Source organism: Eschrichtius robustus, chromosome 14 (assembly GCF_028021215.1).
Source record: "Eschrichtius robustus isolate mEscRob2 chromosome 14, mEscRob2.pri, whole genome shotgun sequence".
Classification (NCBI taxonomy): domain Eukaryota; kingdom Metazoa; phylum Chordata; class Mammalia; order Artiodactyla; family Eschrichtiidae; genus Eschrichtius; species Eschrichtius robustus.
Genome location: NC_090837.1, coordinates 19334528 through 19359764, shown reverse-complemented (window position 1 = coordinate 19359764; position 25237 = coordinate 19334528). Strand labels below are relative to the sequence as shown.

General features: G+C 45.6%; 1 protein-coding gene across 1 annotated transcript; it reads left to right on the top strand.

Annotated features, from left to right (window-relative positions):
- Positions 1-4899: 4899 nt before the first annotated feature.
- DAO (D-amino acid oxidase) lies at positions 4900-25171 on the top strand. Its single transcript, XM_068563596.1, has 11 exons — positions 4900-5119; positions 9076-9278; positions 10662-10776; positions 12010-12086; positions 12733-12798; positions 14595-14649; positions 15887-15991; positions 16926-17008; positions 20358-20475; positions 21150-21248; positions 22454-25171. Exons 2-11 carry the CDS (start codon positions 9085-9087, stop codon positions 22583-22585), a joined length of 1044 nt encoding a protein of 347 aa, XP_068419697.1. The 5' UTR covers positions 4900-5119; positions 9076-9084; the 3' UTR covers positions 22586-25171.
- The last annotated feature ends 66 nt before the right edge of the window (positions 25172-25237 follow it).

Genomic DNA, 25237 nt, shown 5'->3' with positions numbered 1-25237 from the left:
AATAGGGCAAAGTCCCTTGTTATTTAATTTTTCCAGTAGCAAGAAACTGTTATTAGCTTCCTTCCCCCCACCCCCTACCACAAATTCTACATATAAAGCTTCAAGAAGAGACTTGTCTGTGATTCTGGGGACCATGAGGAATGGAGCTCGGGTTGACCTCATGTGTGTTTGACACTAACGTGTGCTCTTGGACCTCCTGCCATGTGCCTTCCCGATTGTTCTCTGGTTTCCTTTAGTACCAGCCCAAGACCACACAGGTAGAGAGGGCAAGGTTGGGGTACCAGCTGAGTCTGCCTGCCTGACTCCAGAGTCCCTAGTCTTAATCACTAGTCACCAAAAAGGAAGAGTAGAAAGAAGGGATCTGTCCTACCAGATATTAAAACATGTGGCAAAGCTGCAGAAATTAAAACAGCATGAGCACTGGTTTAGAAAGCCACAGACAGATCAATGGAGAGTCCAGGAATAGACCCAAACACACAGGAAAGTTTAGTGAATAATAAAAGCAGGGAAGTATCAGTAGAGAAAATATGAGTGAGTCAACTAATGGTTTTGGTGCCATTGTCTAGTAAGTCAAGCTGGATCCTTAACCCCCTTCTTTCTCCAAAATTAATTCCATATGAATCAAATGTTTCAATGTTAAAAAAAAAACCCTCAAAAGTTCTAGAAAGTCTGCATGAGTAATTTATAAAATGGGACAGAGAGGGGAGGGGATGAAAGGTTTCTAAATATGACAATGGCAGAAACCATAAAAGGGAAAAACAAAAAGATGAATAGATTTGACTCCAAAAAGGTTTTTATTTAATTGAAATATAGTTGATTTACAAGGTTGTGTAAATTTCTGCTGTACAGCAAAGTGATTCAGTTATACATATATACATTCTTTTTTTAAATATTCTTTTCCATTATGGTTTATCACAGAATATTGAATATTGTTTCCTGTGCTAAACAGTAGGACCTTGTTATTTATCCATTCTCTATATAATAGTTTCCATCTGCTAATCCCAAATTCCCAATCCTTCCCTCCCCCACCCCTCTCCCCCTTGGCAACCACAAATCTGCTCTCTATGTCTGTGAGTCCGTTTCTGTTTCATAGATATGTTCATTTGTGTCGTATTTTAGATTCCACATATAAGTGATATCATATGGCATTTGTCTCTCTCTTTCTGACTTACTTCAATTAGTAAGATAATCTCTAAGCCCATCCATGTTGCTGCCCAAAAAGTTCTAAAACCTTTGAATGTCAGACAGATTGGGGGAAATCTTTTCAACAAAAGGATAATACCCATAAATATAAAGGGAGTTCTTACAAATTAATAAGAGAAATAGCCAACACACTTCAAGAGGAAAATGGGCCAAAAAGGGGCCTTTATAAAGAAATAAATCTAAAGGTCCATCAATGTATGAAAAGATTTGCAGTCTTGTTAGCAGGGCTGGAACTAGGCTGAGGCAAGTGAGGATGTGTGCAAAATTTAAGAAGGCTCTCACTCTCAGGATGGTGCAAGTACAGGGTGGGCACCTGAGGGTACGTGCCTCCTTAAACTTGTCAGTTAATAGAGTCCTTTTGGAGGGCTGTCTGGCAAAATGGATCAATATTTTAAATGTGCAAACTCTTTGGCACAATGATTCCATTTTTAGGACTCGACCCCAGGGAAATAGACAGGTGTGCCAAGAAATGCATCTAGGATATTTGTAATATCAAAAAATGACAGGGACAGTCCCCATAGGGACCGACTTTAAAAATTGTTACATCCAAGAATTTAAAAAAAAAATTGTTACGTCCACATACAATGGTAACCTGTGTGAAATGGATACCATTGTTCTACAGTTGTATGGAAAGGTGTTCAGGACATGCCATATTGGTAACAGAACAGAACGGAAGTCAAAACAGCACGTATAACAAGAGCCCATTTTTGTCACCCGGGTGTGTTTATGTTAACTTTTGGAGACATTCACCCAAAATGTTAATGGCCCTTATTTCTTGGTGCGGGGGTTGGTAGCAGGTGATTAGTACTTTCTTCTCTCTACCTTCTGTATTTTATACATTTACAGAGGTTATGATGATGTTAATACTTAGAAAAGTTCTAATAATGCTAATTTCATCTGAGAATGTATGTGTGGGTGTGTGGGGTTAACTGGTTATTCTCTAACTTCACCTGGCCCTCCACAGAGTTCTGCCTCCTGCAGAGAATTCTCCCAGCCAAGGATCCTTTTGTCCTGGCCTGAGTGTATTTCAGAGCTGCTAGAAGGCCATGTCCTTATCAACCAGCCAGTGGGTCAGAAGAATCTTCAGCTCCAACAGCTCCAGCCAAATCAACAGAAATTGCTTCCAAAGGTCCTTTGGGGGCCTTCTGGAACCTCCTCTCAGTATGATCAGTGAACTTTGGACTTCAGAGTAGTTTCTCACTGTCCCTGTGATCAACAGACTGAGTAAGCCCTACACCCCTGTGGGACTAAGGGCACATCCCTGCCGCTCTTTGGGCCTCGCTTTACCCAACTGTAAAATGGGCAGATTCAACCAGCTCAGTGTTTCTCAACATTTTTTTGTTTGTTTGTTTGGCCACACTGCGTGGCATGTGGGATCTTCCTGGACCAGGGATCAAACCCGTGCTCCCTGCAGTGGAAGCACGGAGTCTTAACCACTGGACCACCAGTGAAGTCCTCCTTTTTTCAAAACAAAACGAAACTCATGCTCCCTTCTGATAAAGATAAAAATCTCACTTGCCTCCTAGGGGATATCTTCTATTCATTCCAAGAGCCAAGAATATTCTGTGAAACTTTACTTTCTAGAGTTTGGATCATGGAAACAACGGGCGTCACTCCACTTCATTTTCCAACATTAAATACTATACTGAATTTGCTTTTTGCACACAGCACAGGACACTCTGAAGCCAAGGCCCACCTCTGGCTCTGGGGTGTGGGAGTCCTGGGTGCCTGGAACCATTCTCAACTCTCAGTAAAGCTCTCCAGGGTGGTGGCTGAGTGTTCCACCTCTGGAAACAGACTGCCTGGGTGAGGGTTGCCAGATATAACACAGGGTGTCCTGTATTTTTATTTGCTAGATCTGGGAACCCTAACCTGGCTTCAAATTTGGGCTTGTGAGCCATATTATTATGGGCAAGTTCTCTCTTTTTCTCTTTCTCTCTCTCCTTCCCTCCCCCTCCCCCCTCCCCCCCCTCCCTCCCTTCCTTCCTTCCCTTCTTCTTTCTTTCTTTTTTCTTTCTCCCTCTCCTCCCCACCACTCTTTCTTTCTAATTTTGTCAATCCATTCATCTTAATCTTAAATATGCAGCTTGATGACTTTTCACATAGGCATACACTCCTGTTACCACCACCCAGATTAAGGGACACATTTCTAACATCCCAGAAAATGTCCTTGTGCCCCATAGGTAATCATTCTTCCCATAGCCTTTATCACCATCAATTAGTTTCACCTTTCCTTGGATTTCACATCTATAGAAGCGCACAGTATGGGCTCTTCCCTGCCTGGCTTCTTCCACTCAGCATAGTGACTGTGAGATTCACCCAGTTGCTGTGTGTAGCAGTATTTAATTTTTGCTTGGCTGTATAATATTCCATGGCATGAACTGTCTGAAAACACAGTTTGTTTATGCATTCTGATAGACATTTTGGTTATTTCCACTTTGGGACTATGAATGTTCTTGTACAAACCTTTTGGTTGGCGGATGTCTTTACTTCTCTTGGGTATGTACATAAAAGTAGGGTTGCTGGGTTATAGGATGGACATATTTTTAGCTATAGTGGATACTGGGAGCAAGTTTTTGAATTTCAACTATGAAGAGAGAGTTAATAATAACGGCACCTACTATTAGGGCTGCTGCCAGATTAAATGAGATAATCCAGGTAAAGTATTTAGAACTGGCACACTGAAATTCACAAAACACAAATCATTGCTAGAATGGGAATGGGAATAAAGTTTTCTGGCTAACTTTTGTTAACTTTTAAGTGTTCCCATAATGAATTAGAGGCACAAGGAATTTCCCTAAGGTTGTGGGATATAAAAGTGACACATGACTATTGTAAAAAAAAAATTCAAATGAAATGGAAGCATATAAGTAAAAGGTGGAGTTCACCCCATCTTTTTTATTATTAGAGAAAAGAGTATGCACTAGTATTTTGCGTGCATTTTCTTAGGGCATCTGCACGTTTTTATTTGATAATGCCGAAGGTAAGGGGTTACAGGCTGGACCTTCAAAGCTGACCCAAAGGATGCTTCACCCAGGGCTGCTTGGTCCCTCTCTCTGGGCCTCAGTCTCCCCATCCATACGGTGGGCAGCCTGATGCTCTCTGAGCTCTAATAATCACTGCTCCAGGTCTAGCTCTGGCAGAGGAGGGACCTGGCGCCCAGCCATTCGTGTCTCTGGGATACAGGAGCAAAGAGCGACACATCTTTACAGCCCAAACAGGCATCGCCTTGAATCTCTCCTTGGCCTCATCCACCCAGCATCCCAGAATGGCATTAGGCTGGCTGGCTGGCTGGCCCTAGGAGCCCCTGTCCTATACCTCTGGCCTCACCTCAGGGGCTGCCAGTTTGACCATCCCCACTGTGCAGACTCACAGTGGCTCAGGGAGCCACCCTCCCCTCCCCCAGGGTGGCAGCAGGAAGAGGGAAGAAAGAGGATCGTCTCCAGCTGGCCCGGGAGACAAACCTCCTTGTGCCCATCAGCCCTCCAAGAACCCCCATCCATCCTCCCTCCCTCCCCAAAGGCCTGTCCACAGGGACTTAGGATCAGCCAGAAAAGTCAGGCAACTTTTCAGGGACCGGAGCGAGGGGAGGTGAGGTCTCCCAGCCTGGCCCAGGTCCAGCCCCTGAGAGCAGCGTGGTGTCCAGCCCCACCCCTTGCTGTGCCCTGTCCGTAACTTCAGACTTTGACCCTGAGCTCCAGTCCCAGCTGAGGACAGGACGCCCCAGCCTCAGGAGCCTCCCTTTAGGAGATAGGACCCTGCACCCATAGCAGCTGCCTCTTTTCTCCAGAAATTTGGCACGCCAGGTGAGCGGGGGCAGGGGTGGTGGCGCAGCAGATCTGAGTGTCCTCCCAGTGTCGACAGAGAAGGTCCACGTTAGAGCCTGACGCAGGTGACAACCTTGCAGGGACCACAGGTAAGTGCCTTCACCTCTCCAAGCCTCAGTTTCCTCATCTGGAAGATAAGGGTCATAACTCACCTCTTCCAGGGTTAATCTGAGTATAAAAAGAGGTGATGACTATAAGGGGCTTAGCACAGAACTGGGCACATAGCAGGTACTCAATAAATGGCCATTATTATTATTTGGGGGTCTGGGAGCTGGTAGCCTGGTTTTCCAGCGTTTACAGAATCTGTTCCATTTTAAAGATAAACTCTGAAGCTTCATAAGAGTTAGCCACATGGAGCTGATTATATTCATTCAAATACCTCACCCGTGACTTGTTGATTTTTTTTTAAAAAGCAAGTCTTCCCTATTTTTTGCACATGTAGCCATCAAAGGCATGAGCTGCTTCAAGGTTCATTCTAGGGACAAGGCAAGTTATAAGCAAACAAATACAAGACTGAAAAGTAAGCAGAAGGTGTCAGCTGCCAATTTCTTGCCGGCCACCAATTTCTTGCCGGCCGCCTAAAGAGCTCTATGGCGCAGCACAGAAAAGCTCAGATAGAACTGGGTCCAGATCTGAATGCTGTCCCACACTGGCTGTGTGACTTTGGGGGAGTGACTTCCTCCCTGAACCTCAGTCCTGCGTCTATAGAACTTCTTAGAGCAGTCGAGAGGATAAAGTAAGAGGATATCTGTACTGCATCTACATGTGTCTGGCAAGTGGCAGACGGCTAAAATTCCCTTCCTACTCCACAAATACATAGACATTACAATTACACACACACACACACACACACGTAATAACCCCAGCTGTTTGCATCTTCCTGAATGCACACTCCAAGCACGCTTGTTTGAAGTAATGGCATAAAGCAGAAAACTGCAACACTAATAAAAACGTCAGCAACAACAAGAAAATGGTTGAACGATAACAGAGCTGTGTGCAGACGAGTCCAGGAGTTCATTACCCACATGCATGAATGATTTCACCCGAGGCTGGGCCTGTCAGATCCTACAGTCTGGCTGCCAATTCTGATAAGAACCTTATGCATTCATATTCCACTTAAATGCATGCACACACACGTGGTTGCTACAATCAGTATCAAATCTGATTCATTTATTTAACTAAGATAATTGACTTAGGACACACATTTTCCCTTTTCAATTCTATGCCTATCACCAACACAATAAAATTCCTGTACTCGTTGTATTTCGTGTTTTTTTTTCAACGCAGGACTCGGAAGCCTTGGCTGTTTTTCTTTGCCTGCTTGACCTGATGGTTTTTCAAATCGTGGGATTAGCACGGGGTGTAAGCACACAGCCTTGAGAGTCAGGCCGGCCTGGGCTCTGCTTCTCACCAGCTGGTGCCTAAGCCTCAGTTGTTTCATCTGTAAAATGGGCATAAGGACAATGCTGAGGGTTGTTAGAAGATTAAAGTAGATAATGCATGTCAATTTATTTTTATTTATTTATTTATTTATTCTTGGCTGCGTTGGGTCTTCATTGCTGCACGCGGGCTTTCTCTAGTTGCAGCGAGCGGGGGCTACTCTTTGTTGTGGTGTACGGGCTTCCCATTGTGGTGGCTTCTCTTGTTGTGGAGCACGGGCTGGCTCTAGGCACGAGGGCTTCAGTAGTTGTGGCACGCAGGCTCAGTAGTTGTGGCTCACGGGCTTAGTTGCTCCGTGGCATGTGGGATCTTCCCAAACCAGGGCTCAAACCCATGTACCCTGCATTGGCAGGCAGATTCCTAACCACTGCGCTGCCAGGGAAGTCCCACATGTCAAGTTCTTAGCACAATGAGTAACACATACTAGAAGTCGAAAAGCTAGCAGCTGCTATTGTAATCTCCCCACTGCCAGGTCTTTTCTTTCACAGAGACTTTTATACCCCAAGACTGTACAAATTTTTTGATCACAAACATGTGACTTTGACTGAGTGGCTCCCCTTCTGTGAACCTCAGTTTCCCCTTCTGCACGATGCCATCTTGCTTATCTTTAGGATTTTAGACATTGGAGAAACTGAGCCCTATGCTGTTACCTGTCCTTCTTTGTCTTGGCCAGTTGGTTCCAGAAGTTGCTCTGGGTCCCCCCCTCATGATCTTCTCTTGGGCATGTGCCACCATTTCTAACCAGAGGCTTTGCCACAGCCTTGTTATTGGAGACGTGCCATGTGATGGCTTCGGTCTGAAGTCTCTTTCTCCCTGTTCGGAAACCTCTCGCTCAGTCAAGTGAAGTGACTTACCCAGGGTCACACAGCTGGTGTGTGCCAGAGCCAGGCTGTCTAACCCCCAGCCTGGGCTGTTACTGACACCTCTCCAAGCCACACCGCCTCCTGGGTTCATTATGGGGGATTTGGAAAATACAGGAAAACCCTCTAGTCCTGCCTTCTTACTGTCAATGTCAAAAGTGGTCAAATCTCCAGAGGATATGCAGAGACAGAAAGCCCAGAGAGGGGAAGTAACTTGGCCAAGGTCACACAGCAAGCCGGTAGTGAAGCCAGGTCTGACTCTCCCTCCTGCCTCTCCCCTCCTCTACAGCCAGTGTTTTTCGCATTGTTATTTTCAAGGTGCTAGGGGACAGAAGGAGGCCACCACAGACTGAGGCCAGGTCCTGTACCAGGAACTTTGACCAGGCTAGTCATTTAATCTTCAGGCTGACCCCATGAGATGGGGTTAACCCTATTTCACAGCTGAGGAGATTGCATCTCCTGAGGCAAAGGATGGGGGAGGAGGCGAGGGGTCCCTGAGAGGGTCCCCCTGCAACTAAGCCCAGGCTCGAGTCTGGAAGCAGAATCACCCAGAGGAACGAGGCTTTTCCGTTTTTTGGTTTTATCTCCAACTTGGCTGCTGAAACCCCAACAGAGTCCAGTTCTTGTGGGCTGGAGCCATTTTCCCCTTTACAAAACTAGGCCATATTGAGAATGTCCTGCCGTTCAGGGCCACGGCCCGCAGTTGCCAGGAGGCGAGGTCTGTGGGAGGAGAGCTGTGAGCAGAGAGGAGGGAAAGTTGAATTTGGCCCTTCCGGGCACAAAAAGTCCCCTTGTTCTGCCTTAGCAGGAGCCTGCAAAATATTTCCCTGCTGTGCAGGCCCAAGCAGCTTCAAGGTCAAAAGCTGGTAGGTCTTCTAAACTTCTGAGGACCCAGCCAGCCAAGCACCCCAAGGCAGGCCTGGAGGGGATGTGCTGAAGATCTGAGTTCTGAGGCCAGACATTGCATCTGACTTGCTCACAGCTGCATCCACTAGCTGCCAGCTTAGCACACACTATGTGTGCAGTGTGTATCAAGTTTACTTGAATTAAAATTAAATCCTGGCAGCACCATTTACTGGCTGTGTGACTTCAGGTAAGTTACTCCACCTCTTTGAGCCTTTGTTTCCTCATCTGTAGAATGGGGCCAATAGCACCAGCCCCTACTTTCTAAGAATGTGGGAGACTTAGATGAAATGACGCTTGGGAAGCGCTTAGTGCAGGGGCTGGCACACAGTAGGTGCTCCGCAAATGTCAGGAAGTCACTTCTTCTGCACTAGACACTGTGTTAAGCTTTTTACATTTGCCATCTTGTGAAAACTCCCATCTACTCTCCGAGGCATGAGTTATTTTTCTCATTTTCCAGAAAAAGAATTTGAGGCTTGAGAAGCATCTTGGCCAAAGTCATGGCCAGCAGGGAGCAGAGCTGAGATCTGAGATTTGAAGCCCATTGTCCTAACCACTAGACTAACCAGACTACAGCTGGCCAGGCACTCTGCTGGGCCCTTTTTGTTTTCCCAGTCTGGGGACAGGGTATTCGAGGAGAGTCTCCAGAGAAAGCTGCATCCCTTACTGGTTGTGTGAACTTAGGCAAGTTGCTTTGCCTCTCTGTGCCTCAATTTTCCTACGTGTAAGGGCCACTGAGGGAATCAAGTATAAAAGGGCTGGGCGGTGTCTGGCATCTTCTAAGCCGTCAGTGGATGGTAGCGATGGTGGTGGTGGCATGCCTCAACCCTGACTTCCCGCAGGCTGGCACGATGCGCGTGGTAGTGATCGGAGCGGGCGTCATCGGGCTGTCCACTGCCCTCTGCATCCATGAGCGCTACCACTCGGTCCTGCAGTCGCTGGATGTGAAGGTCTACGCAGAACGCTTCACCCCACTCACCAACACTGATGTGGCTGCCGGCCTCTGGCAGCCCTACCTCTCCGAGCCCAGCAACCCACAGGAGGCGTGAGTGAGGGTCCTGGAGGGTGGCCTGGGGCCAGAGGGGCTGAGTCTGCAGAGAGGACGTTCCCTCTCAGGGTTCCCGTCACCAGTTACAACCCTTTGTGGAGGCTCTGGCCTGACATGCTATAAAGACAGTACGCATAAATATTAAGTCCCTGCTGTGGGCCAGACAGATGCTATACTTGATTGTGGCCGAAAGGCTGAGAAGCCATGTGTGCCAGACAGATGGAGGCTTTGTCTCCATCCCTCACCTAAACCGGGTGGCTGGGGATGCTGAATGCATCTGTCCATCAGGAATGCCTCTAAGTGGGTGGATGGATGTTCAAGTTTAGCAAAGTGGCAGAGGTCATTGTGTCAGTTTAGAAACCACCAGCTGCTTCAACAGAGGAACCCTCCAATGAATAACGGCTCAAACTGAAGTTTCATTCTCATGCCCATAAATTCCAAAACCAGTATTCCTGATCAGTAGGTGGCAATTCAGGGGCCCGGGCTCCTTCCATCTCATGGCTCTGCCGTCCTCCCTGTGGCTTCCGATGTTGCCACGGGCCAGTGCCTGTAGAAGGAGCGCAGCATGAGGACCACCTGGGAGGAGACGTTAGGGTCCGTTGGCAAGAACGCAGCCACGTGGTCACACCTATCTGCAAGCGAGTCTAGGAAATGTTGTTGAGCTGTCTGCCCTGGGAGGGGAGAGAAAGTGTTCAGAAGCAGTAAGTGATGCCTGCCACTGGCGTTTACAGTGGGGGGGGGGTTCCCAGAGTGAGCCTGAACCACGGGGCGCACAGTCCCCAAAGCAGTCAAAGCTTTCATTTAAACTCGCAGCTACATGATCCCAAGCCAGAGGTAGGCTCCAAACAGTTATGATGGGGCGTCTTTTTTTTTTTTTTTTTATTTGAAGTCTAGTTGATTTACAATGTTGTGTTAATTTCTGCTGTACAGCGAAGTGATTCAGTTATACATATATATACACACTCTTTTTTTATATTCTTTTCCATTATGGTTTATCATAGGATATTGAATATAGTTCCCTGTGCTGTACAGTAGGACCTTGCTGTTTATCCATTCTGTATACAATAGCTTACATCTGCTCACCCCAGCCTTCCACTCCATCCCTCCCCCAACCAACCCCCTCCCCCTTGGCAACCACAAGACTGTCCTCTATGTTGATGGAGTATCCTTTGTTACCCCTCTTCTCTTTAATGGGAAAATATTAGAAAGCTTGGGGAGGGGGAAGACCGTAGCATCTGGGGCACTGCAGAGTGAACGTGGTGGATTTCTGGATTTGGACACATCCCACCAACCTGATCACAGCCCCATGCAAGCCAACCCTTGGAGCTTTCTTGTCCATCTCAAGGTATTAGGTGACTGAGATCTGGGGGATCCTTCTAGGCACTGGAACCAGCAGACCTTCAACTATCTCCTGAGCCACCTCGGTTCTCCCAACGCGGCAGACATGGGCCTGGCCCCAGTCTCAGGCTACAACCTCTTCCATGAAGCCGTTCCGGTGAGTGAGGAGTCCTTGACCATAAACCAAAGGGCAGAGCCTTGATCAGAGACCAGGGTGTGGCAGGGGGTTGGGGGAGGTGGTACTTTGAGCCTCTTAGCCAAAGACTCCTGTGTTCAAAACAGGTTTACTTTAATTTCTATTTTTGCTTTCAAAATCATTTTCATTTTCAACTTTGTTATTAAATTGGCAGAGACCAAAGAAGCTTCTGATGAACCAGGGAAACTAGCCCTTCTTGAGTGGTATGGGTGAAATACAGACACATCCTGGAGTGGGAGGCAGTTGACGCTGAAGCCAAAAGGTTTCCTGCTCCCCTGGAGGTTCCAGGACTTTCCATTAAGATGGACTAAAACACTCACCCTGGCACAGACTTCTGAAGTACTTACTATGTGCCAGGCCCTGTCCTAACCACTTTATAACTAATGACTCATTAAATTTTCATCATAACCAGGAAGTAAGTGCTATCATTGTCCTCCTTTTGCAGATGAGAAACTAGAGGCTCCGAGAAGTGGGGTAACTTACTTGAGCTCACAAAGCTTTAAGTGGCAGAGCTCGAATTTGAACCCAGCTCGAATGAAAGGCAAAGCCATGGTTGTTTGGAAGGGGTGGTCTGGCTGGGTGCCCAGAATCCCATGCCAGTTCTCCCAGGTTTATTCAATGTCTAGCACTGTGCTAAGGGCGTTACTTTCATTATCTGTTACCTTCCAAGAGTGATTATTAACTCCATTATACAGATAAGAAAACTGAGTCTCAGAGAATTCAAAGTGGTCAGTGATGAGGCCAAAATCTACCCCCAGGTTGTCTGACCCTCCACTCTGCTACCTCCCACTCTCATCCTTTGGTGACCTTCACTGTCGCCCCTTTTTTTCTCCCCTATTTATGACCCTTACCCTATCACTCATCCTCAGCCTTATTCTTACCCTTCATATAGCATCATGGTTAAGAACATGGACTCTGAAGCCAAACTGTGTGGGTTCGAATCTCAGCTCCACCATTTATTAGCTGTGTGACCTTAGACAAGTTACTTAACCTCTCTGAGACTCAATGGGCCCATCTGCAAAATGGAACTAAAAATAGTATCTACCTCAGTGGGTTGTTGTAAAGATTATTGGATTGGTATGAGTAAAATGCGTGGAACAGCGCCTTACACACAGAAAACATTATATGAGTTTTTGTTATTATCATTCTTATTGATGTTCATTTATCCCTGTGCTACCTTCTCTTCTTCTAAAGGACCCTTACTGGAAGGATGTAGTTCTGGGATTTCGGAAGCTGACTCCGAGAGAGCTGGATATGTTTCCCGATTACAGGTAAGGTTACTGCCATGGGTGAAGGAGCTGAGGCCCCACAGTTCAGATAGACTTGTCCAAAAGATGGAGGCACCAAATTTCCTGTTCCATCCCTGGTCTAGAGCCCCATACTCTGGTCTCCCAGTGCTCTGTCCAGCTCTTTCAGAGAGCCCACCCACCCAAACTGCACCTTAGACTAGGGAGGTAGGGGATACGGAATCATAGATCTCAAGCCCAGAAGTTCCATAACACTATCTTATTTTGTAGATGAGGAAACTGAGCTTCAGAGAGGCCAAGTCACTTCCCCAGGTCACACAGCCAAGTGGCCAGAATGGGATTCCAACCCAGTCCAAACCCCTCTATTCTTTTCGCTATAACCTGATGCCTCTCTGGCCCTCTCTTCACCTCACCCCATGTCTAAACCCTCTCTACAGATGCACATTAATCTCCACTTGCACACCCCAATGTCAGGAATGGCTTTGTCTGATAGAAAATATTCCCTTGCTTCGAGCTGAAAACCACTTCCTCCTTGAATGTCACCCAGTGGTCCTTGCTCTACCCTTTGGGGGCCCAAAGAATGTGACAGCTCCCACCTCCATATGATAGCCTTCAAATATAGCTGTGATTCTGATCCTTTATTCCCACCTTTTGCCTCCTGTGACTCTAGCTATGGCTGGTTCAACACAAGCCTGATTCTGGAGGGGAGGAAGTATCTGCAGTGGCTGACTGAAAGGTGAGATTTTCAGCTTCACTTTGAGGAAAGCACCTCTCAGGGACCAGGGTTGTAGTGGATGATTGTTCATGGGATTTGTCTTTGTACTGACCAACCCCAAATGTTGATGAAAACCTTTAGGTTTGGTGGGAGCTATCCTTGTTTCTGACCACCTCTGTGCACTAAGACAGTGGCTTCCACACCTTGTTGGAACCACCTGGGAAGCTTTTTACATGTGATACAGTATTTATTATCAGCCTTACTAAAATCTGTGATGGCTGTGTAATAGCTTTAAATAGATTCTCTTAAGTTTTCCAGATATATTTACATCATCTACAAAACATAAGTTGTTTTTTTTTTTAATTTTTAAAATTTTCATTAATTAATTTATTTATTGGCTGCATTGGGTCTCTGTTGCTCCGCGCGGGCTTTCTCTAGCTGCGGTGAGCAGGAGCTACTCTTCATTGCGTTGCACAGGCTTCTCATTGCGGCGGCTTCTCTTGTTGCAGAGCACGGACTCTAGGCGCGTAGGCTTCAGTAGCTGTGGCATGCAGGCTCAGTAGTTGTGGCTCACAGGCTCTAGAGTGCAGGCTCAGTAGTGGTGGCACACGGGCTTAGTTGTTCTGCAGCATTTGGGATCTTCCCAGACCAGGGCTCGAACCCGTGTCCCCTGCATTGGCAGGAGGATTCTTAACCACTGTGCCACCAGGGAAGTCTGGTTTTTATTTTTATACCTCATTTTTTTTTCTTGTCTAATTGCTGTGGCCAGTACCTCTAGAATAACACTAACTAATACAGATGATAGAGGATGTCCCTGTGCTAAGGGCGTTCCTTATGTTGATAGGAATCTTGTAGTGTTCTAAATTAGCAAACATTAGCTTGAGAGATACAATTTGTATTCATATTCACATACATTCATATTAAGGAAGATTCCATATATTTCCTATATATTATTATTTTATTAAGATTTTTAAAAAATTGGAATGGATGGTGGCTTTTATCAAATGACTTGGGGAGGTTTTTAAAAATATAGATTTCAGGACCTCACTTTGTATCTACTGAATCAGATTCTCTGGAGTGGGGCTCAGAAATTTGTATTGTAAGAAGTTCCCTAAGTCATTGTAATTATCAGCCAGGTTTGGAAACCATTGTATTAAAACATGGTTATGTCTCCTAACCTTGGGACACTTATGACTCTTATCCAGCCCCTTCCAGGAAAGAATGCTCCCAGTTTTTCTATCTTGAGGAAACCATGTGGATAAAATAATCCTGATATTATGCTTTAGCTTGCATATGGTTTACTTCCTATTCTTTTAATGTTTCTACTATATTTCTAATAGTGACATACATTTTTTCTCTGTGAAATTTAGGGAGGTGTGGGTATCCCCAGCCCACCTCCTTCCTCATGCTCTGCTTCAGATAAAGAAGCAATTCGGCTTTGGCCCAACCCTGCCCCTCCTCCACCCCGCATCTCATTCCCTTTGATAATACAAAGCAGGGTGGTGGTAGTAAGAGGCCTGGGTTTGAGTCCTAATCCCATCATAGACTCACTGTATGACTTTCAGCAAGGCCCTTCTCCCATCTCCATCTGCCCAACGTGGGGCTTGGACCATCTTAGGTTTCCTAAGGGACATTTCGTGGACCACTAGTCCATCAAGGTGCTCATGAACTGGACTACACAGCCATATTCTCAAGGAGCATCCTGTGGGACTAACATCCACAAAAGGTTCTTTGGGAAATGTCCCCCACGCCATCCTCTTGGAGGGATGGGACAGAGAACTGAATACTGGATTTTTTTATGTGTTTGATCATCCCAGGTTAACTGAGAGAGGAGTGAAATTCCTCCTAAGGAAGGTGGAGTCTTTTGAGGAGGTGAGCTGCTGGGCTGGAAGGGGCTGGATGTGGGAGAGAGGAGAAGAGGGGAGGCCTTTGCTTCCTGTTGCAGGGTTGGGGGGCCCCTTCTCAGGCTCCTAGCATCCCTTTGAGGCCTGTCCCAGATTCTAGGTCTATTTTTAATCCCAGAAGGACTCAGGCATTCTGCCTTGATGTTGGTGTCAGAAGCAAAGGGACAGTGGGATCATGGTGGCCATTAGGGGCTATATCTATATCTGAGCCTCAGTGAGTTTTAGGGCCAGAGAGCTGGCTGCCTCTTCTCAATATCAGCTGTACCACACCCCCAAGTTCCAGATGCTTGGTTGCTTCTTACCAACATCTGGGTTGATGTTCCTACAAAGTCAAGGCCCTCCCCTGACTTACCTCCAGAGTGACACCACCATCAATAATAATGATAGTAGCAGCTACCATCAGCAGGCACTGGCTATGTACCAGGAGCTTTGCTGTATGACCTCACTCAATCTCAGTACCCAGGACAGTGCTTGGCACATGGAAGACTCTTGTACTTGCAGCCACTAACGTGTACGAGCATCTGCTCTAGGTCAAGCCCTGAGGGGCACTTGGAATACAAACTTGACTTAGACACAGCTCTCAATCCCAAGGGGCTCACAGCCCAGTGTGGCAAACACTGGCTCATGAAAAACAGCAGTGTGACCCAGGACTGACCTGTGAGGGGAGTCACTGGGGCTGGGCTGGGAGTTTGGGTGCCCATCAAGCTACATCCTTGAGCTGTGGAGCTTCCCATACAATGCACGGCGCTGGGGCTTCCAATGTGCCTTCCTCAGATGTCGTGGCAGAGTAGAAGACAAGAGAATGAAATAAAAAGGAGTCAGAAGGAGGAAGAAGACTATCTCTGTGTCCTTTCTGACTTCTTCTAGAAGGTTCCAAGAACGTTTCCCCCTTCCGTAGTATTCTTTTCCAAACACTTTTATAGGCAGAGTCATACTGGAGCCTCACAGCACACTATGAACAGATGTTACCAGCCCCATTTTATAGCTAAGGAATCTGATCTGAAACTTGAGGAGGTGATGGGACATTTCTGAGATCACACAGTAGGTAAATGGCAGAGCGGAATTTGGAGGCAGGTCCATGGGTTCCTCATTGAGTCCCCTCCTGGCTGTTCCACAGGGAGTAGAGAGTTGCAGGCTGGGAGGATGCAAGGGATACTAAGGTCCTCATCCCCTCCCATCCCACCTGCCCTGTTGATTGCTACCAGGTTGCAAGAGGAGGAGCGGATGTGATTATCAACTGCACTGGGGTATGGGCTGGGGCTTTGCAACCAGATCCCCTGCTGCAGCCAGGCCGGGGGCAGATCATTAAGGTGAGTCTGAAGGTGAGGGATGAGCTTTTGTTGACAGAAAGATTGTTTCTGCCTGTTTATCTCATCTCCAAAGATAGAGGCTGAATCGGGGGACATCTGTGAGAGGAACCCCCCAGTGTTCAGGGAATTTGCATGTTAAAGAAACAAGAAGAACCAACATGACCCTCCCAAACATACTCTTTCTTGGGCGGGGTTCTTCTTAATAGTAAAGCATGTGTGTGTGTGTGTGTGTGTGTGTGTGTGTGTGTGTGTTTGTCCATATGTGGAAGCTGCATATGCCTGTCATAATAAAAAGAGCAAACATTTATGGAATGCCTACTAAGTGCCAGGCACAGACCCAAGTACTTCATTGTGTTAATTAATTTGATCCTCGCTGCAACCCTTTGAGATGGGTACTATCACATCACCATCGCCATCTTACAGATGGGGAAACTGAGGCACGGAGGAATTAAGTAACTTGCACAAGTTCACATCATAGTTAAGTGATGGAACTGGGATTAGAACAGGTAACCTGGTTTAAGAGCCCAGGTGTGTAAGCATTGTTCCACACCACCTCTCACTGTGTATGTGTGCATGTGCCTGAGGCATGCCTATTTGTGGGTATGTGTACATGTGTGTGCCCATGTGAGTACTGGAGTGCATTCATAGGTATGTGTGTTCCCGAGGTGGGCTAATGTGTACGTGCATTTACACATGTGTTGGGCTTTTCTGTGGATGAGAATGTGTGCTGCTTCAGGGACTGGGGTGGCTCTCAGTCAGGGCAGCTCTTCCTACAAAAGCAAGCAGTCTGGTGCAGACTTGGGACAGAGGGGTCATTGGAGGGCTAAGGAATGTTTGCCACTGTTGTCAGAACATCTGGTCATAGAGGGGAGCAGGCGATGGGAGCCCACTGATTTAACTCTTCTGATGAGACTTCTCTGTCTTCAATCAACAGGTGGATGCCCCGTGGCTGAAGCACTTCATTATCACCCATGACCCAGAGAGAGGCATCTATAAGTCCCCGTACATCATCCCGGGGTAAAAATCTGATATTGTAGGGCAGAAGAGGGAGCACCTTCCTGCTCTTTTTATGCCCCCGCTGCCTGCTCCAGGGCTCTTTCTTAAGTCTTTTCAGGTTTTTCCCTCCAATGCTTTTAAGTGAGGTTGAGCCATTAAACCTCTGGGAAGACAGGACTCAGCCTTAACTGTCACATCGTGCGGCTTGTGGGATCCCTGACCAGGGATCGAACCCAGCCCCTCGGTAGTGAAAGTGCAGAGTCCTAACCACTGGACCACCAGGGAATTCCCCTGGGCTCCTGGGTTCTATCTTGAACATAATCTGGGATGACAGTAGTAGTGATGCTGGAGACAAAGGTAGTGGATGTGATGGCAGTGACACCAGTAGTGTTGTGAATGGCAATAATGGTGGTGGTGATGGGGTTGATGATGATAATACTGTGGATAGAGGAATGGTGGTAGTGGAGATAGTATTGTTACAGAACAGGAGATCAGTGTTGACGGTGGTGGTGAGTGGGAGTTGGGGGTGGCAGTTGGTGCTGATGAAGATGACACTTATCAATGACGACTTTTAATATGGCAGAGATGACAGTCTCAAAGGCCATGTTAATGTTGTGACTGTGCTGACTGCCTCAATGGCGATGTTAGTGGTGTGGCGGAGATGATGGTATCAATGGCAATGCTAATGGTGGTGGTGGAAATGGTGAATGGGATTGATGGTGATGATATATTAATGGTAGCAAAGAAGGCAGTAGTGAAGATGATGTTGTTGATGGAGATGACAATGTTTTTCCCAGATTTATTGAGATATAATTGACATATAACATTGTGTACATTTAAAATGTACAACATGATGATTTGATATATGTATATATTGTGAAATGATTGTCACAATAAGGTTAGTTAACGCATCCATCAACTCACATAACTACAGTTTTTTTGTGGGTGTGGTGAGAACATTAAAGATCTACTCTCTTAGCAACTTTCAAGTATATAATACAGTATTGTCAACGATCATTACTATGCTGTACATTAGAAGGGACAACAATGATGCCAGTGGTGTTAATGGTGATGGTGGAGGTGATGGTGTTTGATGGTAATGACAATGGCAATTGCAGTGATTTTTTTTTTGAACTTTATCTTTTTTATACAGCAGGTTCTTCTTAGTTATCTATTTTATACCCATTAGTGTATATATGTCAATCCCAATCTCCCAGTTCATCCCCCCACCACCACCCCCGCTTTCCCCCCTTGGTGTCCATACGTTTGTTCTCTATATCTGTGTCTCTATTTCTGCCTTGCAAACCGGTTCATCTGTAGCATTTTTCCAGATTTCACATGTATGCGTTAATATATGATAATTGTTTTTCTCTTTCTTACTTCACTCTGTATGACAGTCTCTAGGTCCATCCACGTCTCTACAAATGACCCAATTTTATTACTTTTTATGGCTGAGTAATATTCCACTGTATATATGTGATACATCTTCTTTATCCATTCGTCTGTCGATGGGCATTTAGGTTGCTTCCATGACCTGGCTATTGTCAATAGTGCTGCAATGAACATTGGGGTGCATGTGTCTTTTTGAATTATGGTTTTCTCTGGGTATATCCCAGGAGTAGGATTGCTGGGTCATATGGTAATTCTATGTTTAGTTTTTTAAGGAACCTCCATGCTGTTCTCCATTGTGGCTGTATCAATTTCCATTCCCACCAACAGTCAAGAGGGTTCCCTTTTCTCCACACCCTCTCCAGCATTTGTTGTTTGTACATTTTCTGATGATGCCCATTCTAACCAGTGTGAGGTGATACCTCATTGTAGTTTTGATTTGCATTTCTCTAATAATTAGTGATGTTGAGCAGCTTTTCATGTGCCTCTTGGCCATCTGTATGTCTTCTTTGGAGAAATGTCTATTTAGGTCTTCTGCCCATTTTTTGATTGGGTTGGTTGTTTTTTTAATATTGAGCTGCATGAGCTGTTTATATATTTTGGAGATTAATCCTTTGTCCGTTGATTTGTTTGCAAATATTTTCTCCCATTCTGAGGGTTGTCTTTTCGTCTTGTTTATAGTTTCCTTTGCGGTTTATAGTTTGCTTTTGCTTCAAAGCAAAAGCTTTTAAGTTTCATGAGGTCCCATTTGTTTATTTTTGTTTTTATTTCCATTATTCTAGGAGGTGGGTCAAAAAAGATCTTGCTGTGATTTATGTCAAAGAGTGCTCTTCCTATGTTTTCCTCTAAGAGTTTTATAGTGTCCAGTCTTACATTTAGGTCTCTAATCCATTTTGAGTTTATTTTTGTGTATGGTGTTAGGGAGTGTTCTAATTTCATTCTTTTACATGTAGCTGTCCAGTTTTCCCAGCACCACTTATTGAAGAGACTGTCTTTTCTCCATTGTATATCCTTGCCTCCTTTGTCAGAGATTAGTTGACCATAGGTGCATGGCTTTATCTCTGGGCTTTCTATCCTGTTCCATTGATCTATATTTCTGTTTTTGTGCCAGTACCATATTGTCTTGATGACTGTGGCTTTGTAGTATAGTCTGAAGTCAGGGAGTCTGATTCCTCCAGCTCCATTATTTTCCCTCAAGATTGCTTTGGCAATTTGGGGTCTTTTGTGTCTCCATACAAATTTTAAGATTTTTTGTTCTAGTTCTGTAAAAAATGCCATTGGTAATTTGATAGGGATTGCATTGAATCTGTAGATTGCTTTGGGTAGTACAGTCATTTTCACAATATTGATTCTTACAATCCAAGAACATGGTATATCTCTCCATCTGTTTGTGTCATCTTTGATTTCTTTCATCAGTGTCTTATAGTTTTCTGAGTACAGGTCTTTTACCTCCTTATGTAGGTTTATTCCTAGGTATTTTATTCTTTTTGACAGTATTATTAGCAGAGATTATAATGTTTTTTTAAGTTTATTTAATATTTTAATTTTTTTGGAGTACAGTTGATTTACAATATTGTGTTAGTTTCAGGTATACAGCAAAGTGATTCATTTATACATATATATATGTTCATTCTTTTTTAGATTCTTTTCTTATATAGGTTATTGCAGACTATTGAGTTACTCGTCTGCAATAACCTATTGCTACACAATAGGTTACACATCCCTGTGCTACACAGTAGGTCCTTGTTAGTTATCTAATATATAGTAGTGTGTGTGTGTTCATCCCAAGCTCCTGATTTATCACTCCCCGTTATGTTTCCCCTTTGGTAACCATAAGTTTGTTTTTGATACCTGTGGGATGATAATGTTGAAGTTGATTTAGGCAAACATGGTGGTAAGGTTGAGCATGGCAATGACCCTCCCCCCGTTATCTCAAAGGCTTCGTTTTCCTTCATCCTTGACCCTGCCCACTTTTATCAAGGATCCAGGCAGTGACTCTTGGAGGCATCTTCCAGCTGGGGAACTGGAGTGAGACAAACAATATCCAGGACCACAACACCATTTGGGAAGGCTGCTGCAGACTGGAGCCCACACTGAAGGTAAGGTGGGGAGAGATATCAGTGCCCTAGACCAGGATCCTAGCAGCTTGATGATCATAAGGACACTTGAAGATGGGAAGATATCATGACTGGGATAACTGGGCAAAATAATTCCAACAGGGGACTCTGGATTATACCAGAATTTGACAATGTACAGGGAAGTCCCGCTGTGGGTTGATGAAACCTATCTGGTCATGGCTAAGAGTTGCTCTCTCTTGAGGTGACATCCCTTAAACACCTTAGTCTGTCTTCACAAGGAGCAAATGTATTTGTTGCAGAAATCTCAGTTTTCACAATTGCCTGCTAGTGGTGATAACAATAGTGATGGTCATGAAGACAAGGGTAGAAGTAGTGGTTGGCGTTGATGGTGATGAAAACGCTGAGAGTGGTGATAATGATGGTAATGAGGCGATATTATGGTGGTGGCTGGTGGGGACGGTGACTGATAAAGATGGGATAGTTGATAGAACTGGTGGTGAGATGGTAGTAGTATAGTAATGATGTTGGTGGCCGATAAAGGTGGTGATGATCTTAGTGGTAATTAACAAAAGTGACTATGATAGTGGTGGTGGTGGTGATGGTAATGAAGTTCCAAAAGTTAACCCTCTATCACCTAAAAATGGCATCAGAAAAAAAAAAATCCAGAGATGAATTACCAACACTTTTCTTTCCAGGATGCAAAAATTGTTAGTGAATGCACTGGCTTCCGGCCAGTACGCCCCCAGGTTCGACTAGAAAGAGAAGAGCTTCATGTTGGATCTTCAAACACAGAGGTATGCTCTCCTGGCAAGGAAAGCAATGCCATCCCCCAACTCCTAAGAAGTCTCTGGCGTTTTCGGGGGAACAGTCATGCTGAACTTACGTGGGGGCAGTGGTGGCTAATATCCCCTCCTCTATAAATGGGGAAACTGAGGCTCAGTGATGGTAAAGGGCCTGCTCAAGTTTACATAGAGGGCAGTGCCTCGATTTGCTAGAGCCTGTGGTCGAATAGAAGGAAAAGGGGACTTTATTGAGCATCTACTTTGTGTCCATGACAAGAATGACCTAACTGAATCTCCCCTACAGCTCTTTGGGATAGGGACTGTTCACCCCATGCTTCAGATGAGCAAACTGGGGTTCCCAGAAGTGGAAGTCAACTTGCCTACATCAGACCAGTGGTGAGGGGCAAGGCTGGGATGTGGTTTGAATCTGAGTCCAGAGCCATTTCCCAGATGTCCACGTTGTGGCTGCTCCATCATCTCTCTGGGTTCCCCTCTCGTGTCCTCTCTCATGGGGTAGGAATTGGCCTTATTGAAAAGGCAGGGGTTGTCCTGGGCTGAAGGAATCTAGGTCACCCTTCCTCCTTTATTCTGATCCTTTGGAGGGGGGGGGTGTATAGAAGAGTTTTGTGGATGTGTCATGTGTCCATAAAGGGTTGTGTGTCTGTCTGTAGAGAGGTCATTATGTGTGTGTGTGTGTGTGTGTGTGTGTGCGTGTGTGTGTGTGTATGGCAGTGGGGTTGGGGGGAGAGTCACATATAGAGTTGAACTCCCTGCTGATGGTTTTAGCTTTGAAAAAAACCCCTGGCGTCTTGCCTCTCTCCAGGGTCCATCCATACAGCGCCCCTTCTTTTCTTTGGTGGGTAGATGAGTCTACCTATTAACATCCTGTCTGGAGCAGGATGGGAACAAGGAAAGTGATTTAGGGAACTTCAGATAATTTGATGTGGTGGGGGGAATCTCAGACCTCAAGTTCCAGGTGATTCTACTTTTTCTGTGTTGAGTGCTTAAAGCAGGTCTGCCTCCTAAACAGAAGAGGAGTCTAGGGTGTTGACCTCCAACTCCCCAAACACTCCCCCGACTACCCTGCCAGGGGTTCCCACATCCCACCGGGGGTGGTACCAAGAGGAGCTCTGGTACCCCCAGGCTTACCTAGGATACTTCAGGAAGCTCCTGAATCTTCTAGGGCAGACCTGGACCTTCTCTCTTGCCTCTCCCAGGTCATCCACAACTATGGCCACGGAGGCTATGGGCTCACCATCCACTGGGGCTGTGCCCTGGAGGTGGCCAAGATCTTTGGGAAAATCCTGGAAGAAAGGAAGTTGCTCAGGATGCCACCATCCCACCTCTGAAGATGCCAGTGACCTCCGCCTCCCCCACAAAAACTCCCTGCTCCCCTCAGCCAACTACTCATCGCACCCATTGTTAACCCCCCCTCCACCCCGACTCCTTTTTGCAAGAAGCACAAGGTGAGAGGAAACCACAAGGTCAATTCCTGAAGGAGAGTCCTGCGCCCTCTGATGGCTGAGGTCTCTCCACCCTCTCCAGGCCTGACATTAAGAACAGCTGGAGGCTGTTAGCCCATGAGTCCTCAGAGGAAGGGAAGCTCAGAATATCCAAGTGGCGAAGGAGCTCTGAGTGAGGGAGGCTGTGAGGGAGCCCCGAGTGAGGGAGATCTGGGTGATGGAGGCTCTTGCAACCTTGCTTCTCTAAGGCCACAGAATGCACTTGAGGTAACTGGTATCAGATTTCACCGCAGGAATTTATACATAGAACTGGGGTATAGAGAAGGCAGAAGAGGAGAGCCATTGAACTAGCAACATGTGATGCCTGTTGCACATCCAGGACTCCTAATGGCTTCAGCTGCCCACTAGCGGCCCCACGGGCACTATGGAACCCTTGAGGAGGATCCCTTGGGGGTCATCCCCAAAGGAAGCCCTTTATAGATAACTAAATTCACCAAGCAGATTGAACGTGTCCCTTACCTTCTGGCTAGCACACTCTGGGATAGCAAACAGGCTTCCAGATGTTTCTGAGAGCTTTGAATGAGCCCAGATGGCACCTTAGGGTCTTCATCCCTAATTACCTGCCTCAGCCTCTGAGGTGAATTTTTATCTCCAGGACTTTGGTAAAAACCAGAGCCTAGTATTCCTCATGCATCTGGGACCAGTGACACCCTATATGCTGTGACGAGGTCTTGACTGGCCCATTTCACCTGATGGGCTCTTCACGGAGCATCTGCCATGAAGATTTTGGCTGGCCCTAAGCTAAGCAGGGTATAAGAGCCAAGATCTTAGAATTCCTGCCCTAATAATAATATCAATTATTATTTTTATTATAGTTATAATTTTTTGCATTCTAACTGGCTACTGGTGCTAAACTCTTACAAACATTAGTCAGTTATCCCTTACAACCTACCCCCACCACCCCCATGAAGTATCTATTATTCCCATTTCGTAGGTGAGAAGACCAAGGCACAGAGAGGCAATACAAGGTCAGCAGCTGGGAAGGGGTAGAATGGAGATCCAGGGCCAGAAATTATGTGATTCCAGTGCCTCACCTTCAACCACCATGAAACACTGAATCCCAGGTTGGGGGGAAATATATAGTTATGAAGGAATCGGTTGGCCTCCTCCCCAACTACTTCTGCAAACACACTGTAAAGGAACCAGGTCTCTCCTCCTCACAGCCACATTTGGGCCAAGATCGGGGGACTCTCACCAGACTGGAGTCGGGGACACTTCCTGGTGGGCTTGGAGTGGAACACCATTTTTGACTAAAGTGATTGCCCATCCTAAAATTCCCCAGGGAAAGTGACCCCTACCGGTCGAGGTTAATTGTCAGCAGGAACACTACATGGCCCAGAACACAGTGAACTCACAAAAATACATGGCCAGGAAAGTCTCTGTTCAGGCCCAAAGTGACCCTCCTTTTTGTAAATGGTAAAGACCTCTTTGCAATGTGGTTTCCTCTTGATTCCATTCCAAGATTCAGAATAGAAGGAGCATGGGGAAATTCTGCAATCCACATGGCACTGTAGGACATGTGCCTTGATGTCTTCATTTTTCTTCACTTAACATTCCTGCTCCTTCCCCAGTGGTGATCTACAACCATATTTACAATGAATTCTTGGCCACTTGCTGAGTTTATAAAAGTTTGTCTTTTCTCATTGAATTGTTTTGGAACTTTGGTCAAAAATCAATTGACCATAAATGTAGGGGTTTATTTTTGGACTCTCATTTCTATTCTATTCATCTGTATATCTATCCTTATGCCAGGACCACACTGTCTTTTTTTTTTTAATACATCCTTATTAGAGTATAATTACTTTACACTGTTGTGTTAGTTTCTGCTGTACAAGGACCACACTGTCTTGATTACTTGTAGCTTTGTAGTTAAGTTTTAAAATCAGGAAGTGTGAGTCCTCCAACTTTACTCTTCTCTTTCAAGATATTTTTGGGCTACTCTGGGTCCTTTTAGTTCCATATACATTTTACGATAAGCTTGCCAATTTCTGCCCAAAAAAGCCAGCTGGGAATTCGACAGGGATTGTGTTGAATTTATAAGGTTAATTTTGGGAGTACTGATTGACACCTTAACAATTTTAAGTCTTCTGATCCATGGTCATGGAATGTCTCTCCATTTATTCAGATCTCTGATTTCTTTCAGTAATATTTTGTAGTTTGCAAAAGTCTTGCACTCCTTTTGTTAAATTCATTCCTAAGCGTTTTATCCTTTTTGATGCTATTGCGGGTGGAACTGTGTCCTTACTGATGAATCTGGGAAGCGCTCTGTTCTCTGGCATGGTGGGGGTAGGGGTATTTGAAGTGGTTCATCATCAAAATATTCTTGATTAATTTAGAATGATTATACGTGATGTATCCAGATGTTCAAATGTCAAGGAATCAGAATATAGTAAAGTACCAACGGTGACTAAATTCGGCTGTAACCACTGAATCTTTGAAGAGCTGGAAGGTGCTTCAGAATGTTCTAGAGCTTTGGGA

What these genes read in the sequence shown, in the direction of transcription:
- DAO (XM_068563596.1), top strand. Translation starts at nt 9,085, where the DNA reads ATGCGCGTGGTAGTGATCGGAGCGGGCGTCATCGGGCTGTCCACTGCC. An exon ending in GATATGTTTCCCGATTACAG is followed by an intron (nt 12,087 to 12,732) that starts GTAAGGTTACTG and finishes CTGTGACTCTAG; the next exon opens with CTATGGCTGGTTCAACACAA. An exon ending in TTGGATCTTCAAACACAGAG is followed by an intron (nt 21,249 to 22,453) that starts GTATGCTCTCCT and finishes TGCCTCTCCCAG; the next exon opens with GTCATCCACAACTATGGCCA.